The sequence below is a fragment of the Nelumbo nucifera genome, chromosome 5 (genome assembly GCF_055504915.1).
Source record: "Nelumbo nucifera cultivar China Antique chromosome 5, China Antique-T2T, whole genome shotgun sequence".
In the NCBI taxonomy this organism is placed as follows: Eukaryota; Viridiplantae; Streptophyta; class Magnoliopsida; order Proteales; family Nelumbonaceae; genus Nelumbo; species Nelumbo nucifera.
The window spans coordinates 28,333,685-28,356,457 of NC_142653.1; the positions used below are offsets into that span (position 1 = coordinate 28,333,685).

General features: G+C 36.3%; 2 protein-coding genes and 1 pseudogene across 3 annotated transcripts; 2 read left to right on the forward strand and 1 right to left on the reverse strand.

Annotated features, from left to right (window-relative positions):
• Positions 1–3,272: 3,272 nt before the first annotated feature.
• On the forward strand, positions 3,273–7,582 carry SKS18 (SKU5 similar 18). The gene is made up of 8 exons (XM_010273258.3): positions 3,273–3,725; positions 3,905–4,014; positions 4,178–4,448; positions 4,595–4,697; positions 5,102–5,453; positions 6,546–6,911; positions 7,021–7,099; positions 7,220–7,582. Exons 1-8 carry the CDS (start codon positions 3,582–3,584, stop codon positions 7,433–7,435), a joined length of 1,641 nt encoding a protein of 546 aa, XP_010271560.1. The 5' UTR covers positions 3,273–3,581; the 3' UTR covers positions 7,436–7,582.
• An 898-nt stretch (positions 7,583–8,480) lies between these two features.
• LOC104607592 (uncharacterized) lies at positions 8,481–9,829 on the reverse strand. Its single transcript, XM_010273259.3, has one exon. It carries the CDS (start codon positions 9,709–9,711, stop codon positions 8,755–8,757), a length of 957 nt encoding a protein of 318 aa, XP_010271561.1. The 5' UTR covers positions 9,712–9,829; the 3' UTR covers positions 8,481–8,754.
• An 8,047-nt stretch (positions 9,830–17,876) lies between these two features.
• On the forward strand, positions 17,877–21,323 carry LOC104607623 (nuclear transport factor 2-like; annotated as a pseudogene). The gene is made up of 3 exons (XR_016076732.1): positions 17,877–19,129; positions 19,227–19,256; positions 21,085–21,323. The product of XR_016076732.1 is annotated as a nuclear transport factor 2-like (transcript).
• The last annotated feature ends 1,450 nt before the right edge of the window (positions 21,324–22,773 follow it).

Consider the following 22,773-nt stretch of genomic DNA (forward strand, 5'->3'; position numbering starts at 1 on the left):
ATTACCTGGGTAAGATTTTCCTGGGAAACACTTACCCAAATAAGTGTACTTACCCATGTTCTTTTATTTCCCAAGTAAAAAAAGGAAATGATCATTTTAACCATAAAAATTCATTATTAAAAGGGGCACTTTTGTCCTATTTAAGTGTTGGAAACTTTCCCCCCAAGTGGGAAAGTTATTTACCCACATAGGAGATGGGTATCACTTACCCAGATAATTATTTGTAACTTAAATAAGTATTTGTAACTATTTTATCCATCGTTTATGAAAGCAATTTTATAAAAGTACTTTTATGAAAAGACTTTTATGAAAGCATTTTTACAAAAACACTTTTATGAAAGCACTTTTGTGAAAGTACTTTTATAAAAGCACTTTTGCGGAAGTACTTTTATAAAAAAACTTTCATGAAAGCAATTTTGTAAAATTCAACTAGGGATAGCTTTATAAGTGGTATTTTAAATTCAACTAGGGATAATTTTGAAAGAAAAAAAATTGAATAAGTGCTTATTTTATAAGCACTTAAAAAATGGTTAGAAATTTGGGCTTAAAAAATAAGCTCTTATTTTTAAAATAAGCCCTTATTTTTAAAATAAGCACTTGCTTCAAACTTATTTCCCAAACACCAATAAGTGCTTAATGGTGTGGTCCCGACCCAAATAAGCACTCCCAAACATGGCCTAAGTGTAAGAATGTTACTTTCACTTCTGTCTAAATAGATGGTCAATTAAGTAAGTTGATTGAAAACTATAGGATGATTTTAGTAAAGCACAAACTATAGAGTAGGTTTTAGTAAATATATAAAGATGTTTTAGTATTATTTTAAGCCTCAAAAAGCAAAATTCATTAATAAATGCTCATAATTCAACCCACCAAATTGCAATAAACCTTGTACTTTGGTAGTAGTCTCACTTTAGCACCTGAACTTTAAAATATGTCACTGTAGTACCTGAACTTTCAGAAAGTGCCACTTTAGTCCAAACAACGTTAAGTGATGTTATAGTGGATAATAAAATTTCCAAATTGTATTGGTTTGTAATAACTTTTATAGCCATTGTATTTCTTCAATCAGTGGCTGATCTATGTAGAACCAATGTAGGCAATTGCCCCACTGAGATTTGAAAATGCTTTTATATGTATATGAAGAAATTTAATTTTTCTTTATACAATTACCCACACACAAATAAAATAATAAGGGGTTAAATAAAAATTGACTTCTTAAATGAGGTCAGTCTTCATGGTTTTAAAAGGCCTAAGAGTGAGGCCAGAGGTGTGCCCCCAATGATCAAAGGATTCCAGATTTACTCCTCACACCGACCTCACGGCATATTCTAGTCACACATTGAGAATATCTCCCGTTCTTATTTGTTATTATTCATGGGAGATGTTCCTAATACATGGTGAGATATAACTATGAGATCGGTGTGAATGGCGCTCTGTTAAGAGCAGAGCCCAATTGTGATCAAAGGTCCTGCATCCACCACTGTCTCCAAGTATTGTTGATTGAACATATAGTCGACCAAATTAACAAATGCAATTTGCTATATACTTGGCATACACAACCTCAATCATCCTCATCTCCCCTGACCATCATCACGATTTATTCAACACATTAGAAAGATTATATGAAATCCACTACCCAACAAAACGCAGAAACAAGAAAATGAAGATGAAACAAACATATGAAGATCTAATTGTCAGGTGCTTCTCTGTTTTGATAATATTTTTAAGAAAGCAACCTTTCAGAAATACCGTCATCACTTTGATGACATGATCAAAGTAACGGTAGTCCTAACCCACTAGCCAACGAACAACGCACTATAGACTCTAAGTAACTTTTTATTGTTTTTGTGCTCTTCAATCACTATAACAAATCTAACTCATAAAGATCTGATTTTAGGACTGAAAACTAAAAGCATGGACCTACAAAACTACACAAATCAATCCTATCTTTTCTCTTCTGAGAGATGGATTTATATATTATTCCAGCCCAAATTCAAAGAATGTTCTAAGTTAAAGATAGAACCAATAGTTAAAACCAAAAGTATTTTTGGGTAAACAAAACCATAATTTTGTGTTTGTTTGTGATACAAACACAAATATATACTCTGCATAAATACTCTTTTTTCGGTTTAAGGATGCAAAGTGGGTTCTCAGTTCTAACCCTTTTTTGTTCTCATCCTGTTTGTTTTAAATTGATGCAAAAGGTTGTGGTTTCTCTCCTAATCGTTGCATTTATGTATTTCAAACAAACACTAACAAAACTGAACCAGGGTGCATAAATACCCTGATTCCGTGTTTGTATCTCTAACAAACTCGACCTACCTAAGCTTCATTATGGGTGCAAATTAGTACCCTAGACTGGGCATTGCAGATTTGCATATTAATATGCTAGACTGGTGGTGGGTTTGAGACTATATTCACCACTATTAATTCAACATGGAAGAAAAATAAATGATAATCAGTATCTTCTTTTAAAAGGTATTTTTTTAACATTTTAAAAAGTTTTAAATCATATTATATATATATATATATATATGTATATAGATAATGAGGAAATACCAACGTCTAACGTCATCTCTTAAAGTGACAGCTTTCGGAGGTTCCGACATTACATAAACACATTTAAACTATTGGTGGTAAAATGACACTACCCCCATACAAAATACTAATCTGCAATTTATTTAAAAAATTACAATCACCAAGAATAATTGAAAAGAAAATTTATTTAAAAAAAAATTACAATGACCAATTGACAAGGAAATATAACCCGTGAGGAGCACGGGTCGCAAGTGTTGTAACTTGTAACAACCACGTTCGCCATTATATAAATGGTGATTATAATGGGAGATAATCTGCTTTCTTTCGACATCCGATCCCAATTGTATTCAGAGGCACGTGCGACCACGTATCCAGCGCCAGCGAGACAGTGGGTTTACCTTTCAATCAGAGGCGGATGAATAGTTTAGTTTAGCCGACTTCTTTTGCTTTTTTTCGTCGCCATTTTTTTTTTTTTTGACTAAAAATAAAGAAAAAGAAAAAGGTAACTGCTTGAGCTTTTTAGATTTTAGGTTTTACAAATTGGATGGTGTATGTATCCAGTATCCTGCCTGCGGATGAAGAAGGCGTTTGATCATCTTTATTTCAAGGGACGTAGAGTTTACACACGCGTAAGCCATGACGATCACCCGCAATCTCAGCCGTTTGATTCCTATTCGTACCTTCCCATGATCCATATGTGAACAACCTAACTCCCCTTCAGACATCAGACAGACAGACAACAGCCAAATTAAAGAAACAAACAAATCTTGTAACTGAAGCTTCTTCCTCCTCCTCGTTAACCGCTACGAACTCATTCTTCTTTATTCGCTCTCTTCTTTGCGATTTGCGAATGCTGAGTTGTGAGTTCTGACTCCCTTCACTTTCTTCGCCGCCTTGGATCCTAAAAAAAGAGAGAGACGCGCTTCCCTTCCTCACTAATCACTATACTACCACAAAAGAGTTTCTCTTCTCCTCCGCATTCGAATCAGGGTAGGGTTTCTAACTGCATTAATTCCTCCTCTACGTTCCATTTGGTTGATAAAATGGAACCGATCAGACGCTTGAGGTTCTTCCTATCGTGGACACTTCTTCTACTACTTGGGTTCGTAGAATCTGACACTCCACATCTTTTCTTCGACTGGACTGTTTCTTACTCCCAAGTGTCTCCTCTTGGGGTACCCAAACAGGTGGTCTTCAATTTTTTAATTTCCCCCACAAAATCTAATTATCCGTTATTTAATCCTTTCAATTACTAATTTGCTGCCAAAGAGTTTTTATGAATATTATTTGTTATTAATTATTTTCCATAAAAATGTATTAATCGTCCGTGACCGTGAGGGAATTGAGATTAATTATTATTTATTAGGTGATCGTGATCAATGATCAATTCCCGGGTCCGGTGTTGAACGTGACAACCAATGATGTCGTGAACGTTAATGTTCTTAACAAGTTGACGGAGCCTCTCCTTTTCACATGGTACTTCAAATTATATAACGTCATTGTATTCACAAATTTTAAGAGTTTTCTGTGCATGTTTTTCTTTATTATAACGATGGAGATGAAACGCTCGTTTGGGTTTTCTTTTCCCCTTGTTCTTCTTGATTTTTTTTGTTCCTCAAACTTGAAAAAAAAAAAAAAGGAACGGAGTGCAACAAAGGAAGAATTCATGGCAAGACGGTGTACAAGGAACGAACTGCCCGATACCGCCGGGACAAAACTGGACGTACAGTTTCCAGGTGAAGGATCAGATCGGAAGCTTCTTCTATTTCCCCTCGGTTCTGTTTCAGAAGGCAGCCGGTGGTTACGGTGCCATCCGGGTGAATAATCGTGTTGTGATTCCTCTTCCTTTTCCTCGTCCCCTCCAAGAGTTCGACGTCTTAATAGGAGACTGGTATAATGCAGATTACAGGGTACGTTCATTCATTAATTTCTTACATTATTGTTTGTGCTTATCTGGTAGTTATGTCAAACAATTAAGTAAGATGCGGAGCATTCATCATAAGTTGAGAGTAACAGAAGAAACTATTTGTTTGTTTATTTGTCTCTGTTAATGAAGGACTTGAGGGTTTCACTCGATAAAGGGATCCCCTTGCCTCAACCAGATGGAATTCTCATAAATGGACTTGCCCCTTATCAAGCGAATTTTGCATTTCGCACGGGTAATTATTTAGTTTTCCCTTTTCATTCCACTTCCACCCAATACCCGCTTAGCCTTTGTGTATTATTGAAGCATCTTCTTCTTTTGCTTTTGGAATGGACCAGAGAATTGGTTTTCGTTTTTATTTTCTTTTTCTGCTTTATATATATCTTTTCTTGTCTAACACCACTATGATTTCTTGGGCTAATTGGTTGGATCTGGACTCTGGACTCTGGACTCTGGACTCAAGGGTCGCAATTATATTGGAGCTGCATGTCCGCCGCATTGACTTTCACCCTTTCAATTTTTAGAATTTTCAATATGGGAAGAAACTTGATGGAATTGACTACTTGATAACTCAGCTTAACCTTACGGAACGATGCATACAATTATGCAATCCAATCCCAATGTTTTGTTTGTCTACAGGGGCCACTTACCGGCTAAGAATCTCAAATGTTGGGCTTAAAACGTGTCTGAACTTCAGAATTGAAGGCCATCTGATGTTGTTGGTGGAGACAGAGGGGTCGTACACCCTGCAACAATACTACCAGACTCTGGACATCCATGTGGGTCAATCCTACTCAGTCCTAGTAACTGCTAATCAGAAATCTGGAATGTCATATCACATGGTTGCCGTCTCCCGATTTTCTGTACCCGAACTCGCAGGTGCTGCAGTGATACACTATCCAGGCTCTCAAGGCAATTCGAAGGGGCCGCTCCCCACAGGACCCGACCCTTTTGATTATAGATACTCCATAGAGCAAGCCCGTTCCATAAGGTACGTAGTGAGCAAATCCATAATGAAAAAGAATCCAGATTATCTGCATTAAATGGCAGTGTTATGGCCGTATGGGTTGTTTAACCAATAAATAACGCCCCACGTCAACCATAACTTTAAGTGAGAGATTGGAGCGGTGCGTTATTTACTTATTATTGGTTAAACCACCCCTAATACAGCCGTAACTTTTAAGTGCAGCTAATCCTTTATTCGATGAAAACGGGCCTATGTTTTTTCTCAACCTTTAAGTGTCAATCTCCCTACGACACCTCATTTTTGCTTTTTGATGCATGCCTACTCACCAATCTGGACCTTTAAATTCAGTGGGTGTGGGTTGTAGACTCATAATGGGCCAGAAGGCCCACAGCCCTGGGAGAATACTGTTTGGATGGTCCGATGAGGGAGTTAGTCCATGGACAGCCAGATTGATGTGTAGGTGCGTGGGTCACCCGTCACCCTCTAGCCTCTAGGTGTGGACTGTGAAGTGGGTTCAATTTATAAGGGCCCGTTTGGTAAGTCTTTTTAAGAAGATCTTCTTATAGCTCTGATAGTCAAAAGATGCATTGAGCTTTTGACATAAGATCCGGGCAGCCTGAAGACCGTTTGGCATCGCAGATGCGTGTCTTTTTGTGCGTCGTTTCTGGTCTTCCAGTGTGAGATTAAAACACGAAAGACACAGGAAGCTTCATTTGGAGCTTCCCGAAATCAGCCCAAAATGGATTTTGCACATCTTTTCGGCGCCCCGTCTTTTGGCAGCTAGATCTTCCGCATGCCAAGCGGAAATAGACCGATTTTCAGTCTTCCCAGCTTGTAAACGGCCAAAAAAACATGTAGAAAGACACGTCAAATGAGCCCTATATAAAGACTTGTATAAATGAAGAACTAAAAATCTATGCTGCCAGAAACACATGATATCGGGAGGGCTCTAATCAGTCAACCCCCGGCCGGTGAATTTGCTAAAATAACCACCTGATTAGTTACCACTTACGAGTGAAGTGAAGAGAAGAAGGGAATAATTATATATTGTCATTTGCTGGTATCATAGGGATCAGGTTTGATGAAGATTAATTGTTCATTCCAATTTCCAAACAGGTGGGATTTAGCAGTAGGAGCGGCTCGGCCAAATCCACAGGGTTCCTTCCGTTACGGCCTCATCAATGTATCTCGCACCATCATCCTCGAGAACGACATGACGGTCATTGGCAGCCGTCAGCGATACACAGTAAACGGCATCTCCTTTGTGCACTCGGACACGCCATTGAAGCTGGCCGACTATTTCCAGCTAGGTGATGTCTTTGCAATCAATGCCATTCCCGACAAACCGGATGGCCGTAACCCGGCATTGGGCACATCAGTGATGGATCTCAGGTATCGGGATTTCATTCACATTGTCTTCCAGAACCCCTTGCCAACAATGCAAACTTGGCACTTTGATGGCTACAACTTCTTCGTTGTTGGGTGAGACCTCGCAACAAGCACTTGTAATTCTATTTGGGAAGCTTTGTTTTGTGATGTATTGATTTGCAGCGGTCGTGGATCATCATCAATTCTATTTCAATTTTGATAGGATGGATGAAGGGAAGTGGGATGAGAGTAAGCGATTAGCGTATAACATGCTCGATGCCGTTTCTCGTTCTACTGTCCAGGTTTGTCTGCTGCGCGCGCGCAGAGTGCGGACTTCTCAATTCAATTATACAGTAGCTAGCTAGGCTTAACACATCTGATGATCTAAAGACTAAAACTTTGATAAATTGATAATCGAGCAGGTTTATCCAAACGCATGGACGGCAATAATGGTGGAGTTGGACAACCAAGGGATGTGGAATTTCAGATCTCAGGATGCAGAGAAGTGGTACCTAGGTCAAGAGTTGTATGTGAGAGTTAAAGGCGAGGGGCAGGATGACCCGTCAACAGTACCCGCCAGGGATGAGCTTCCTATTCCTACTAATGTTATCAGATGTGGAAGAGCCGGTTCTATGTAACAACAACCCTCTTTTGTCACTTTTTCTAAGCCTAACCACTCTTTTAATTAGCTAGTAATTACTCTTTCTGTTTCTGGTTTTGCCCTTTTTTCATGCATTAGGTTGGATAAGATGCAACATGTTGTTCATTATCTTTTTCGTTCCCAATCTCTCATTTTCACACACCAACACCATAATGGCCCCCTTTGAATCGTGGTACGTCTATTAGATGAAAGTTATGGTCTATGAGATTCATGACATACGGCATATGCATGTCACCATCTTCTCCATGATAAAAACCCTAAAAGCAATAAATACATTTCTTTATTAGATAATAAGTTGAAAAATAATGTGAAGAGTCCATAGTCCCAACTCAGCAGCTAGGTAAAATATCAATTGTACCATTATTTAAGAGTTTGTCATCCACCAAACCCAAAAAAAAAAGGTTTGTCAAAATTTTGTGTCCCGGGGCCCCGCCCAACATTTGTTGTGGTGCACCACAAATGTATAATGCACGGTCATTGGCCTAACTAATATTTGAGCCTATGTACCCAAAAAGAAGTCATAGACAAATTAATCTTGTTTTATCTACATTCTAGTAGTCCTGCCGACAACGCATTGATGGTTTATTTCTACAAACAATGGACCACCGTGGGGCGTGGGCTAACCATTTTATGTCTGGACTTTGAACCTTCTCGTATTATCCATATCCTCTTCACTAATCTTGGGCAGAGATCCAAGAAGGCAAGAACCGATAACACCTTCTTCCCCATTAGAAAGACACTTGTACCCCTCGCTTAGACCAATGTTGTCAGACCTGGATTGGGATTGGGTATAAAACCATTTTGTCACCAGATCACAGATTGAACAATTCAGTTGTCCCTTTCCAACCAATCAGCTTGTTTAAAAAAAAAAAACCAATTAAGTAAACATTTGTGAGAATTCGGCCGTCTTTAGCTCCAGTTCAGACGGTCCGACCATCCAGACTGATTCGAGTCTGACAACACACTAAACTTCTTTCCAGAATCCAGATGTTGGAGAAAGAGAGAGAAGAAAAAATGGGTAGCATTACTGACATGATACGATTTATTCATACAAAAAAGGAACCAAATTTAACACACATCCTTCTGCCTTTACACCACTCGCGTGCATACACATACAGTAACATCATCAACAAAGATCTTCTATGCACAATCAAATAGCTGAATTCTTTCTTAGCAATGAATAAATTTAAATCACGACTGGAGCCTGGAAACAATAATTACCGGTAGAAAAGGAACAAGAACATTCAAGATCAGATAGCACCTCGATTGACGCCCCAAGAATTAATGCTCTAACTTTCAGGCCTTTCCTTCTATTCTAGCATGTGTGTAGCCCACACATGCATCGACGAAATCCTCATCGATGAAATCAGTGGAGAATATCTGTAACCGATCCGCACAACCCCGAGAGATGCACTGTGCAATGAAAAGCCTCGCATATACGTGGATCCTCCCAGTCACTGGCTTTACACACAAGACAGGGTTATCGGCCTGTGGTGTCACTGTGTTCTCCACCCTGTAAAAGAATTTCCTATTTGACACGGGTGCCTGCTCGCTCAAATGCTTTAGGTTGCTCTCGAACTTGGTCGACGGCAAGTCTGTATCGATCCAATTGTCCTTCAAATATCCGGCACTCCACAGTGGACCGCCCGCCTTGGGTGGAGGTGTCTTCCTTGGCTTCCACACACATATAACTCGCTTTGGCAGCAACTCGGCAATCGTCTTCCCAAACACATGGTCATCCTGGTGGATTAAGAACTCACCTAGTTGTTCCTCCAAGTACTTGTCAAAGTCAGGTGGGTCTTGGTGTCCAAACTCAGTTCGTATCTCTAGAATTATGATCTCCGACTGGGTCTCGGCTAGAAACTTCTTAATGTCATTGATGACAACATCAATGGAGTAAGTCATGAGGATCCCATGGCAGACCCGGCGGTTCTCTTGAACTCGGATGTCGAGGACCCGGGCACCTCTTATAAGCTGCCGGTAGATTGACAAAGACTGGCATTGAGCAAATGGGCGGGAGATGAACCGGACTCCAATTTTGTTGGTCGCCGAATCATGAGTACCTGGCCAAACGATTTGGTTAATGTGAATTTTCTGTGGATCGAGACCTGACATCCAATTCTTCCGATCAGGAGAACGGTAGTCAGATCCAGGAAATTCGTCTCCCGACTTGCCATGAAGATCCGTAAGAGTCTTCTTCTCCACAGAGATCGCTTTTCTACGCTGCATCTGTTTGGAGACTTGGGTACCCATTGTAAGGACCGGAGAAGAATTATTCTCTTCTTCTTTTTTGCTGCTGTTGTTGGTCTTCACAGTGAAGAAGAAAAGTTGGATTTTTCTGGGTTTTATCACACGGCATTATGAGGTAAGAGAAAAAAACCAGAGCCAGAGGAGGAAATATAATTTTAATTAATTTAAAAAGGCAAAAATATCTGGTGTTATGGTTGTAGGTGTGGATGTGGAGTGTGGGACTGGTTGTCATGGTTTACCTTGTCTTGTTTTCGCCCGTAGCCTGTCGGTGGGTGGGCCGGCTAGTGTGTGTAATTGGTGGAGGTTAGAACTTTTCTTTTAGGTATAACAAAACAAGTAGGGGTTGTGCATTGGTCCATGTGTCTGGTTCGTTATGCATTATGATTATCTCTCCATTGAGTCTCTCTCCAGCGTCAATCACAGCCTTGTAAAACCATTTGCAATGTTTTTGAACTGTCGTTGATCCGGACGGTCGGACCGTTTGGCTTGGAAATCCTCTAAGCAATTGGTTCTGTTTTACCCCTAATTCGTTCTTGGGTCAAAAATCATTGACTTTGTCAGAAAATTACTGACTCGGGCGGTCAAATCGTTTGACCCAAACAGCAATTCGCAGTATAAAATTGCAAGAGAGAAGAAAGAAGAAGAAGAAGAACACAAATGTTGCAAAGAATCTCAAATCTAAGATCGAGAATTCAAATATCAATTCTGAGAACTCATATCTGCGTCTGTTGCTGCCACCTTGCCATCGCCAGTGAACGTCGAACCATCCTCTTCCTCTTCCTTCTTCCCTCCTTCCCTCCTTCCCTCCTTCCCTCCTTCCTTTTCCTTTCTCTTCTTTTCTTTTTTTCCTTTCTTCTTCCTTCCTTTCTTTCTTTCTTTCTTTCTTTCTTTCTTTCTTTCTTTCTTTCTTTTCTTCTTTCTTTTCTTCTTTCTTTTTATCTTTCTCAGCCAACAACATCTCTTTTCCAGTTCTCCTTTCTCAAATCTCATATAAAATATTTTCCCTAATATGCAAACCGTCCGAACCGTTCAACCCGGACTATTGAACCGCTGACCTAAAAACCGGTAGCTAGAACAATTCCATTTTCGGGTCAGTTTTTAAAACCTCACTGTTTTGATTCAATTTATAATTAGTAGTAGCGGGGATCCGTGCGATGCATGGAAAAATATGAAAGATTGAATAATTTTATTTATTATTAATTAATTGATATATTAATAATTAAAATTTGTTGTTAATTAACTACAGATATTCAAATTTATTGTTAATATTTAAAATTTTAATAATTGTATTATCATTTAATGTTGAGTTTCAAAAAATAATTGTTGTTAATTTAATATGAATAAATATTATTAATAAATTTAATTTTATTAATCATTTGTAGTAATTTTAATAATTGTTATTATTTTGTTATTTTTTAATGAATTTTTTATTGACTTTAAATAAATAAAAATAATTACAAAAGCTAACATTTTTATTAATTTCACTAATAATTAACAGTTATATAGGAATGGCAATGGGGTGGCGGGTTCGGGGCGGGGCACTCATCCCTGTCCCCAATGTCAAGCGGGTTTAGGGCAAGGCACCCACTCCCCGTTAGAGACGGGGAATCCTCAAATTTCCTCGCCTCGTCTTCAATGTCGAGTGAGTTCAGGGCAAGGCACCCATTCCTCATCAAGGATTGGAAAATCCTCAAATTTTCCCTACCCCATCCCTAGTGTTGGACGGGTTCAAGGCAAGACACCCACTCCCCGTCAGCCCAAAATTCAATTTGATGACAAAAATTATGAAAATGATATATGAGTATCAACCACATGGTAAATTTCTAAAAGTACACTAAATTGTCTTTAATTTTCAAAAATGTAATTTTATGAAAAAATTATTACATTTGTGTAATTATGAAAATTTATTGAAATTTATTTTTAATTTGTTATTAAATAATTTATTTTTAAATGGTTTACCTATAGAATTACACTAATTTATCTTATATTTTCTAAAATAACTAATCGATAATTTCTCTTTTCCCAATATTATACTAATTTACCTTAATAATTTGTGTACTTATTGATTCAAATTATAATTTCCCCTTTACCATACTCATTTATCTTTAATAATTTTCAGAAATTTATAATGAAAATTACTAAATTTTTTATTAGTTTTCCAGAATCTATCAAATGTAATAAATGTTCCTAAAATTTCCAAAATATTCCAATAATTATTTAATACATTTTAAATAAACTTTCAAAATTTTTTCAAAAGTACAATATTATATCTTTTAATTTCCAAAATTTTATTTTACGAAAATGTAGTTTTATGAAAATTTTTGAAATAATTATTACACTTGTGTAATTATGAAGATTTATTGAAAATTATTTTAATTTTTTTATTAAATATTTATTTTTATTAAGTAGTTTACTAACAAAATTACACTAATTTATCATTTATTTTCCAATATAAATTAATTAATAATTTCATTTTCCAACATTATAATATTTTATTCCCACATCTACATTCGGTTATTAACTATAATAATAGAAATAACTAAAATTTTATACTTTTTGATTATTGTTAATTATAATTCTCAATTTTATAAAAATTAGTTAAAGAGTTTTCAATTTCTATAAAATCATAAAATATTTTGGAAGGAGAGGCATGGTGATGTATATATATATATATATATATCAGATATTTAATTTTATTAATTTTATTAATTGATAATGAACAAAAAAGTTGAGTATCATAAAATAAAAAATCTATTATTAATTTTAAAATCATAAAATTCTAAAAAATTACTGTTATGGGTTAAGGGGATAATGGTAGGGGTGATCATGGGCCGGGCTTTGCCTTCATAACAACGAGCTTAGACTGGGCCCAGGCTGGGCCAGGCCTAATTATTGTATTTCATTTCCAAAATTAAACAATTGTACTTTTTTTCACTTATTGTCATGGAGACTATCGTAACCTATAAGAAACTTTAAACTTAATATCAAAATAAAAGCTTCTAACATAAAAGAAATTAAATAAGTATACCTTGTAATTTATAAGTTTCAATTGGTCATTAGTATGCTAAAAATGATAATTTTAACAAACCAATTCTTCTATCAACAAAAAATCAACCTAGAACTTATAATATCTATCAAAAAATAACCATCCATTGTCATGTAATATCCACTAAACAACTTTAAACATCTCGGGGGCTCTATCTTCCATTCAATTCCTACAAATAAAAAGTGAAATAAAAAAGATATTAGCAAACTAAGAAAAAATAGTTCAAATTAATGTAAATAAATAAGTAATAAAATATTGAAAATGGTTTCAGTTTTACCCAAAACTTGCAACCACTCTAAACTTCAGATTTATTTTCATCATTAACGGAGCCTTCATCACTAGAAGATTCGTCTTTTGGTAAGAGAGAGAGATTGGGCACGGTTATGGTTTTGTGAAATTGGTGAGAGAGAGAGAGAGAGAGAGAGAGACGATAAGATTAGGGTTTAGTAATTTCTATATTTCATTAAATACTATATTAGAATTTGGTAAGATCTAAGACTGTAGGATTAAAATCTTTAATCTCCTATAAATTTCTATTTAATATATAAAACATCAATTATTAAATATTTTTAAATAACATATATACATAAAGATATATGTATATATATATATATATATATCCGGGCCAGACCTAAAAAATTAGGCTCAAACCCGGCCCTAAATCTTATGGGCTTGATGTGGGCCCGGGTCCAAGCCGAACCTTCACAAAAACCTAGGCCCAAGCCCGAATTTTCCAGGCTGGGCTGAACTGCCCCCATTGTGTAAGTCCACTAAGCAAATAAGAAATAAATAAATGTTAGTAGTAATTAAGACTGTTTAGGGTTGGGTATTAGCCAGATATTTGGATCTAGTTCATTCATGCCAATTTATAATTCATTATTGTCATGGAAGTACAACTAAATGGATCGATCAAGGCCGTATGACAAATGATGTGTTAAATGGGTCCACTATGCGGGTCCGATAAAAACCTTTTAAGTCTTCTACCTTTTAACTCAACTCATGAAGACATCCAATTCATTGTTTCAACCACCTTAATGAAAACATCTAAAACACCCAATGAAAATTCTTGGTTCAACTATGCTGAACCATTTTTGTCAATATGGAATTCTCAACTTTTTGTTGATAGTTAAGGTCTTCTAATGATGCATAAGAACTACAGATATGGACTATACAAGTAATAAATGAACTGCAAAACTTAAAAAAGGTAATAAATTGTAGAAAGAAAATGAAATTTACAACAAAAAAAATCTGAACCAAATACATTAGACTATACAACCAAAAGCTTCGAATCAAATACAAATAGCATACAACTACTTAAAAAATGAACTGTTAGTGCCACTATTGAGTTGGAGCCACTTACCTCTTTACAGTGGCATACACCAGCCTGATATGCACCAAAAAGAGTTTAAAAAACTGAATCAAGACAGATAGAATAAAAATAGTAGAGAGTTTTAGCCACTTACATGACCTAATTTGCAGCAGGAACAATCTCTACAAAAGGAAGACTCGCGCTTTTTAAATAAATAAAAAAAAATGGCTTAACAACGAATACCATTTCTACAATTGAAGGAGACAACAACAAAATAGTTGTTCTGAATGAAGAAGAACCAGAGAAGTTAAAGCAAAAGTGGACCATTGAATAGAAGAAAGGAAAAGCTCCTACCTAGCTTGATAAATAAGCTTGCGTCTTATATGAGATGCGATTAGATATATTTGAAAAGCAACCACAATGGCATGATGAACAACTGCAAATGAAGGGAAAATCAAATAAAACATACACCTAGCATCGAGAATAGCAACAGACTGCTCAATATTCTAAATAATCCATGCGTTGCCAATGGAGAAGGCTCAACACCTCCTTCAACAATGTTCTTCACCGCTTGATCTGCATTAAGAGCGCCATTGCAAAAGACAAACAAATCTATAGACGACCACTTAAAACACTATGTTTATAATCATTGGTTAGCATTATCAACTTAGCATACATTAATAGATATTTTAAAGAAAATATAAATATATCAATGCAAATAATTCATGACTTCATTGAAGGAGTGTCAAGTGCACTATGAAGATCTTATTTCCTAAAATAAATACCAAATTGAAAAACCCTCTTATTCGGCAGCCTTACAAATTTGTTTTCTAATTTCTAGGGATAAGTTAATTCATAAAGTTGAAAAGATTTGGAGAAAGGAATTGGAAGGGTTGAGAGGTGTAATCTCTCTCTGGTATGAGAATATTAACTTCCTTAAGAGGCATAATGGAGAGGGACTCTAGTAAAGAGGAAAGGAGAGAGTTAATGAGGAAGTAGGTTGGGAGTGGGAAGAGAGAGGGGTGATGACATGGCAGATTAGGAGTGGTGGGAAGGGGAGAGGAGAGAGAGAATCAAGGAGAATGCAGGGTGGGGGTAATGGACAAAGGAGAGACATGGTGATGTGGACTATCTTGCTATACACACACATACACACTAGCAACTAAACAATCCGATCAAACTCAATCCGAGTTGATTGGCTTTTTAGTATTTTCGATCGGCTTTGGTTCAACAATTTTCCTGTAAATCGACCAAAATTGAACCTACCTAACTATATATATATATTAATATTTTGTATTTTAAATATAATTTTTTATACGAAAAAGTGGAAAATTTTCCATATTTCTTAGTCTAATATATTTTATATCATAAATTTAATTAGTTAATTTATTTTTTAATAATACCATTTTAATTTATTAAATTTAAATTTAATTTTTAAGTATAAATGTTTTGGATAAACAAACCAAACCAAAAATAGACCCAAGCCAATATAACCCAAGTTGGCGGGTTTTCACAAATGGTCAGTCGGTTACGGGTGACAAACTCCCAACTTGACCAGGTCGATTTAATTGGTTGGCGAAACAACTTACAACCGAATTGAACCAATCCTTGAGCACTCATAATTTCAACTAAATTAATAGTCTAACCTCTAATAAATAACAATAGTTTAATCTCCAATAATTATTAAAAAATATAGCAAAAATACACAATTATTTAAAATAATTTATAATGAACCAGGTCGATTTGGTTGGTGAAACAACTTGCAACCAAACCGAACCAATCTTTGAATACTCCTAATTTTAGCTAAATTAATAGTCTAATCTCTAATAAATAAAAATAGTTTAGTATCCAATAATTATTGAAAACTTATAGAAAAAATACACAATTATTGAAAATAAATTTATAATGAAAATATAATAGATATCTAATAAAAATACAATAATTACAAATATACAATAAATATTAATTTTAATATATACAAATATATAATGAATATACACTATTATTGTAAAAATTATTACTAATAAATATTAATTTTTTGAAAGTTATTTTCTATAATTATTAATTGATATAAGTGAAATTAGTTATTTAAATAATATTTTTATTTAAAATTTTAAAATAGGTATTAATTATTGAATTTAATACTCCATAAAATTATAACTAGTACTATTATTACATAATTTGTTATTAATTTTGTAAAATATTAAATTATTATTAATATGAATATTATGAAATTTATTATAATCATTTTTCTACTTTTAAGAAAAATTTTAAATTTATTACATAATTTCGTAATTTTAACTATTTAAAATTTAGTCATGCTAAATATTTTATTATTTAAATATTTAAATAATATGCAAAATATAAATTTTTTCATTGTTTAGATTTTATTTATTTTAAAGGGTAAAATGGGCATTTCAGCCATTCCATCCATATTTAATGGCACTGGTAAGACCTAGTCAATTGTCAGAAATAGTAGGGGTAGTGTTAGTCAATTTTCAAACAGTAAGGATACACTTAATCAATTAGCTAAACCATAAGGGTAGTTTAAAAAATTTACCCTTTATTTTATTTACACTACTAGAATACATGGATTTAGAGACACTTGGGCAGAGGTAATTCGTTAGTATAGGGGCACTTTCTATTGCCTCCATAATTTAAAATTTTAACTTTTGATATTTGGCGGACAAACAAATAGCTGTTGTTTTAGGTTTCACGCCCAAAAATAATCCCGTGGACAACAAGCAAGTCTTTTCTCAACGAACGACGACTCTGCACTTTCTTTGCAAGCAAACCTACTTCGTTGTTCGTTCCTGATGAGGGCGAATTTGGCCCTCCAATGACATTATGACGCCTGGCATTTACAGACAGTTTGGCACTTACAGGCAGCTCGTCGCAAACAACTCACCATCATGTAACCTGACAACTTAGACAACTTGGCACTGCACAGGCAGCTTGCCACTAGGCAGCTCGCCACCAAGCAGCTCACCACTAGGCAACTTGCCACTAGGCAGCTCACCACTTACGGGCAGCTCGGCACCTCATAGTCAAATCGACCACCGCATGACAACCTCGATGAGCTTACCACCGTACCCTACATTTTACGGGATTGTGACTTATACGACTGTATTAGCTCACCCACTCTCCGATTTAGGCGAAAATGGGCAACCTTACCGGTTGGTGGCTTTATGCCCACGTAACACGAAAGCAGGTCCCATCACAGTGGGAATCCAGAAACTGTTCCACCAAACCCACGAGAACTCTAATATATAAAGACCTCAACCCTCCAGGGGCAAAGGTATGCGTAATCTCTGCTCACTAGTTCTCTTGCTTTCTAAACTACCATCAACTCGCAAATTACCAACTACACCCCCCGGGTTTTTTGATTCCTCTTTGTGCATATTAGTCAAGTCTGTCGTCATCTTTTTTTTTTTTTTTTTTTTTTTTCATTTCCTCTCTATTTGTTCTTTTTCTTCCTCCTTTCTTCCTCTCCCTTAAAAAAAATCTGTTGGTACCGTCCCATCTCTCTCTCTCTTGCTCGCGCCTCTCTCAGATCCAAAAGGAAAAACCTAGAAAGCGCGAAACCGGAGAAAGAAGAGAAGAAAACCAGGTATGTCTTCCTATTTGTTTTGATCCCCTCGTTTTTTAGTCCATGTCCATTGACCTCTGCGTTTAGTTCTTTAGATGTTTCTATACCTTCAACTGCCGGTAGAGTTTCCTGATGTTTAGTGTTCAAAGCGTTCTTCTGTTGCTTCCACTGATGATAGCGGTTGTTATGTTTATTAGAGTATTGCTTTTGGAGCTCGATCACTAATGGCGTAGCAACAACCTTCCGGATCTTGCCCAACTGCCCAAGTGGTCGGGAATGCTTTCGTTCACCAGTGCTACCATATCATCATGCATCAATCTCCAGAGCTTGTGTATCGGTTCTACCAGGATATTAGCATGCTCGGCCGCCCCGAAGCCGATGGCTCCATGAGTGCTGTAACAACCGTGCAAGCTATCAATGAGAAGACACCGTCTCTCGACTATAGCAAATATAGGGCAGAAATAAAGACAGTGGATGCGCAGGATTCGTTCAACGGTGGAGTCCTTGTCCTTGTGACTGGGTATTTGACTAGGAAGGACAATGTGAGGAGGAATTTTACTCAGTCGTCCTTTGCTCCCCAGGACAAAGGCTACTTTGTTTTGAATGACATGTTCAGGTACATGGAAGAGTTGGAACCTCATGAAATCATGATGGGAACCAGGGGTTGCCTAATGTCGAGGTCGCACCTCTTGCTCCAGGGCAGGATCTTGCTCCAGCACAGGAAAATCAGGCTTTGGAGCAACCAGTTCCAGAAGAAGTCAATGTAGAGGAAGTTTATAATCATTCTGACAATGAGGGCGGTTCAGTTGTGGAAGAGGAAGCACCTGTGTCTGAGGTTGTTGATGAAATTCAGATTGAACCTTAGATGGTTACTGAGTCTAGCTCTGCTGTCTAAGAAAAAGTGCCTAAGAAGTCGTATGCTTCAATTGTGAAGGTTAAGAAAGAGAATGCAGCACCCCTGTCGGCTCCAGCACCTTCTCTTGTGAGGCCAGGACCAGCAAATCAAGTGCGACAGATGGCCCCAACTCAGTCACCATCTCCAGCAAATGAGACACCAGTGTCCAGCTCAAATGCTGCTGAAAATGGTAGTCACCAAGAAGGAGAAGGTGATGGCCACTCAATTTATATAAGGAACCTGCCACTGAATGCTACACCCGCACAGCTTGAGGAAGAGTTCAAGAGGTTTGGACCTATCAAGGTTAACGGTGTTCAAGTTAGGAGCAATAAGCAACAAGCATTTTGTTTCGGCTTTGTTGATTTTGAGGTGGCGAGTGCTGTGCAGAGTGCAATAGAGGCATCACCCATTATGGTTGGAGGTCGACAAGCTTTTGTTGAGGAAAAGCGGGCATCAAGTTCTCGAGTGAATAACAGAGGTCGGTTTCCTGCTGGGCGGGGAACTGGGTTCAGGAATGATGGGACAAGAGGTCGTGGAAACTATGGAGGTGGTAGAGGTTATGACCGGAATTACTTCAACAGGGCAACTCTCAACTCTCAATTCTTGCTTTACTTATCCAGTTATCCTTTCTTCTTCTTTTTTTAATCTTTCTATCTTACACTTAATTGTTCTTGTGCAGTGCAAACGCCACAAGCCCATGGCTGCTGAGGTCCATTTCTATCATTCCTCTGTTTCTTTTGTCTCCCCCACTCCAATTCCCAATGACCCCACACACATGACATAACCATCATCACTTATACTGATTCTTTCCATTTAATTCTTTTGTGGGTTTTATTTTGTTTTATGTTGTTTGTTTGGTGTGGATAGGAAGTAAAATAAATTGTGAAGAAAAAAAGTAAATTTTGAAGCACAAATAAATGAAAATTTGTAATTCTAATTTGCACCCATGCATTTATATTGATTTAAATGAAATTGCACTACAAATATGCCCCTGCTTGCCTTGGTTTAATTGGTAATGCTTTTGGCTCTTTGTCCAAACAATCTTATAAATGTAAAAATAGGTTTGGAATGGTTGGGATTTGGAGGAGGTGACTAGGGTGTTTCTGTTTTGTCCTTGGAAAGCCATTGATGTCATCAATATTGTTTCATCAAGCATATCAAGTGTAGAAAAAGGTCTAGAGAACACAGCCATAATTCTCCATGGCTATTCCTAGAAACACTACCAATCCTTTAGGGGCCTGGGTTTCCCAAGCTGCTTACATCAGAGTTCAATTTAATGTAGTTAGAGTCACTAATTGATCTAATTGAAATTAAATTTCTTCATTCGATAAAGAGAATTTGCATCTTTTTCTACTTATGATATGTCTATGAGTTGGTCTGTGGTGGTATCAACTTAAATAAGAAGATTAATATAATTGATATACCATGGTGCCATCCACCACAAGGAAGAGAATAATTAAGATATGACCTTCCTAATTGCCTTATTCATTATTTGGATTTGAAGTTTCTCTATTTGCTTCATTGTTGACCTCCTTGGGCTTTGATGACATTAGAAGAAATTGGTGGGCATCTGTTTATTTGTCACCTCTTTGGTCAACTTTTTCTAATGAAGTATTGCATGCCAATTATTTTTATAACATACAATGATTCTACAGAGCTAAAATTTATTTGATTTGGAAATCTGACCTATTAGTCAAAGTTGACTTAGTGTTGCAAAATGCAAATATTGAATAGGATATCTTATCCAAATAGAAATATGAAACACCTGGCCTATCCAAACTATCCACTAATCCTTTGGATAGTCACTTGTTTAATTGTCCACTCTATCTCAGTCTAAAAAATACCTGTCCATTTTATAGGAGAACCAAAATCAGCCTTCCTCCTTAACTCCCTGGTTAGACAGAAAGGAAGAGAAAACTATTGGTTGTGTTTTGCAATGAATAACTGCTGGGACCGACATTGAGTAATGGCCTTTGGTATTTGAAATCACAACCAGAAACCCACTTTCTTGATATGAGGTTTGACAGAAATAACTGCTGTGAGCCTTCTGCATTAGTATGTATGATATATTTTCTGAAATCTAGTATGCTAGTATGAACTTTGACATCAAAAAGTTGTTTTAGTGGATTCAACCAAAATAATGAATTACCTTTAAAGTTACCTCTTGGACAATTTTTTGAAGAATTTTCTCTATTTATCTATATGATTGCTATGGCATTGCAGCATATGTCTCAAATAGGTCAATAGCGGCTTGTTTTTTTCATCTTATTTTCGAGAGAGGGGTTCAGAATGGTATAATTAGCTCAATCTTTGCCTTCATGGGGCTACACAATGGGGGTAGCCCATTCCTCTCCCTTCAACCCCCAACCCTTGTGGCAACGGGAGTTGATCCCAGGTCTTAACTCCAATGAATTAGAGATCCTATCAATTGAGCCATCATCAATTGGCTTTTGGCTTTGCTAGTTTGATGACAAATTAGTGGTTGTTTTAATGATTTGCATATATTTTCTGACCATATACTATCATGTTCTGAACAGAGACGATGGAAATGGTTTAGAATGTGCTTGTGAAGTTTGGAGATGGGGAAAGAATGTGGAGAAGCATCAAAGGCAGCGACAAGGATTTTGTAGGAAGTGTTTCTTGTAAGTTTATTTTCTATTATATTTTTCTAAATTTGGAAACTAATAGAGGTGAAATTTGTTTTTATATTTTTGATTTTGTAGGAAACTATTATATTTTCTCATGAAAGTAAAAGTACATGTTCTAGGCTAGGTAATCAGACCTTCCTATTGGGACTTTTGATTTGTGATCCTAGGCTGGATGATGTGGCAAAACCTCATGGAGAGTTGCAATCTTCAAAAATTTTGCTTCCATTAAGATAATCTGAACTTTGAAGTTCATGCATTCTGTTCTTTCTTTAATCAAGATAATCTAGAGCAGAATTTCTTTCGGACTAGACTTGAATGTGAGTTGTTCCATTTGTTTCAAAACTAAATGTCAAGTTAGTGTAGCATGAAACCATTCTAGATGGGATCATGTTGAGATTCCTTGGATGATGTTCAGGACTGAGTTGATTTAACTTGAATGTGTTCTATAGCACGAATTTAGAATGTTGTTTGTGAGAATGGTCCCCCTGAGTTGCAATGGATTGTGCCACACGTGACAATGATCTCTAATTCTCTATTGACCTCTTCTGAGCTGTGTGTTTCAAAAAGATGACCTGTTGGGTTTGTGGGACTATATCTCCATTACTGATCTGAATGTGGAAAGTTTGTTTATGTAATTATGTATATATGTAGAAGGAAAGTTTATCCAACCCCCTAAAGCTTAAAAGAAAAAACTCTGTTATAGCCCAACCCAACCCCTTGAAATCCTTATAAAGAGGAAACCATGAACAATTGACAATGGGAAGCAAGCTCCCTGTTTTGAGCCAGCATATATAGCAATGGAAATTAATCCAAGAAATCTTGCTGCCCAGACTATTTGTCCAACCACAATCAGATTCTATTTCCCTCAACCTGAATTCTTCTTACATTTTCAATAAATCTTCTTCTCTTCAGGAAAAAGAATTCCCCAGAACCTTAATATTCTTCCATCCAATTGTATAATTCAAAAATTTAAGCACATCAACATTTGCTTCAAATAAAACAGGTTAGAATCATAATCAGCACATTGGATACAGTATTTAATCTTCCTAATACAAAATAACATATATTTGTATGGACTATGGAAGTGGCCAGGTCCCTTGTCTTACAAGATGTTATTCACTTTCATTATTCTTGAGGTAGTATTTCCAATGTCAAAATCTTCATGTATCAAGACAAATTTCAACTACTCAGTAGCATGCAAAGAATTAAGGGAATTGCATAATGGCAAGCAAATACCAGATTTAGGAACTAACATGATTCTAGAAATCACCTATAAGAAATCAATGAACCCATTCTCCAAAAACCAGGAAAAATAAGTAACGCAATAAACGGATTACATTCTAGAAATCACCTATAAGAAATAAACTTGAATGCTCTGTTTACTAATCTCTCAGTTGAAGATACAAGAGAAAAGATGATGATTCAAAATCCATATACTTCATGATAGAAGCTATAAATATATCCAAATCAAAATCTGTTTACTTTCAGAAAAAAATCAAGATCTCCATGATGGAATGGATGGAAATGCTTTGCTCATCTCTGAAGAAATTTCTTGGATCAACCATGCTTTTCACATGA

Excerpts from the sequence above, each read along its gene's own strand:
- LOC104607592 (XM_010273259.3), bottom strand. The coding sequence starts at position 9,711 with ATGGGTACCCAAGTCTCCAAACAGATGCAGCGTAGAAAAGCGATCTCT.
- SKS18 (XM_010273258.3), top strand. The coding sequence starts at position 3,582 with ATGGAACCGATCAGACGCTTGAGGTTCTTCCTATCGTGGACACTTCTT. Across the intron at positions 4,015-4,177 it reads GAGCCTCTCCTTTTCACATG|GAACGGAGTGCAACAAAGGA; the intron begins GTACTTCAAATT and ends AAAAAAAAAAAG. Across the intron at positions 4,698-5,101 it reads GAATTTTGCATTTCGCACGG|GGGCCACTTACCGGCTAAGA; the intron begins GTAATTATTTAG and ends GTTTGTCTACAG.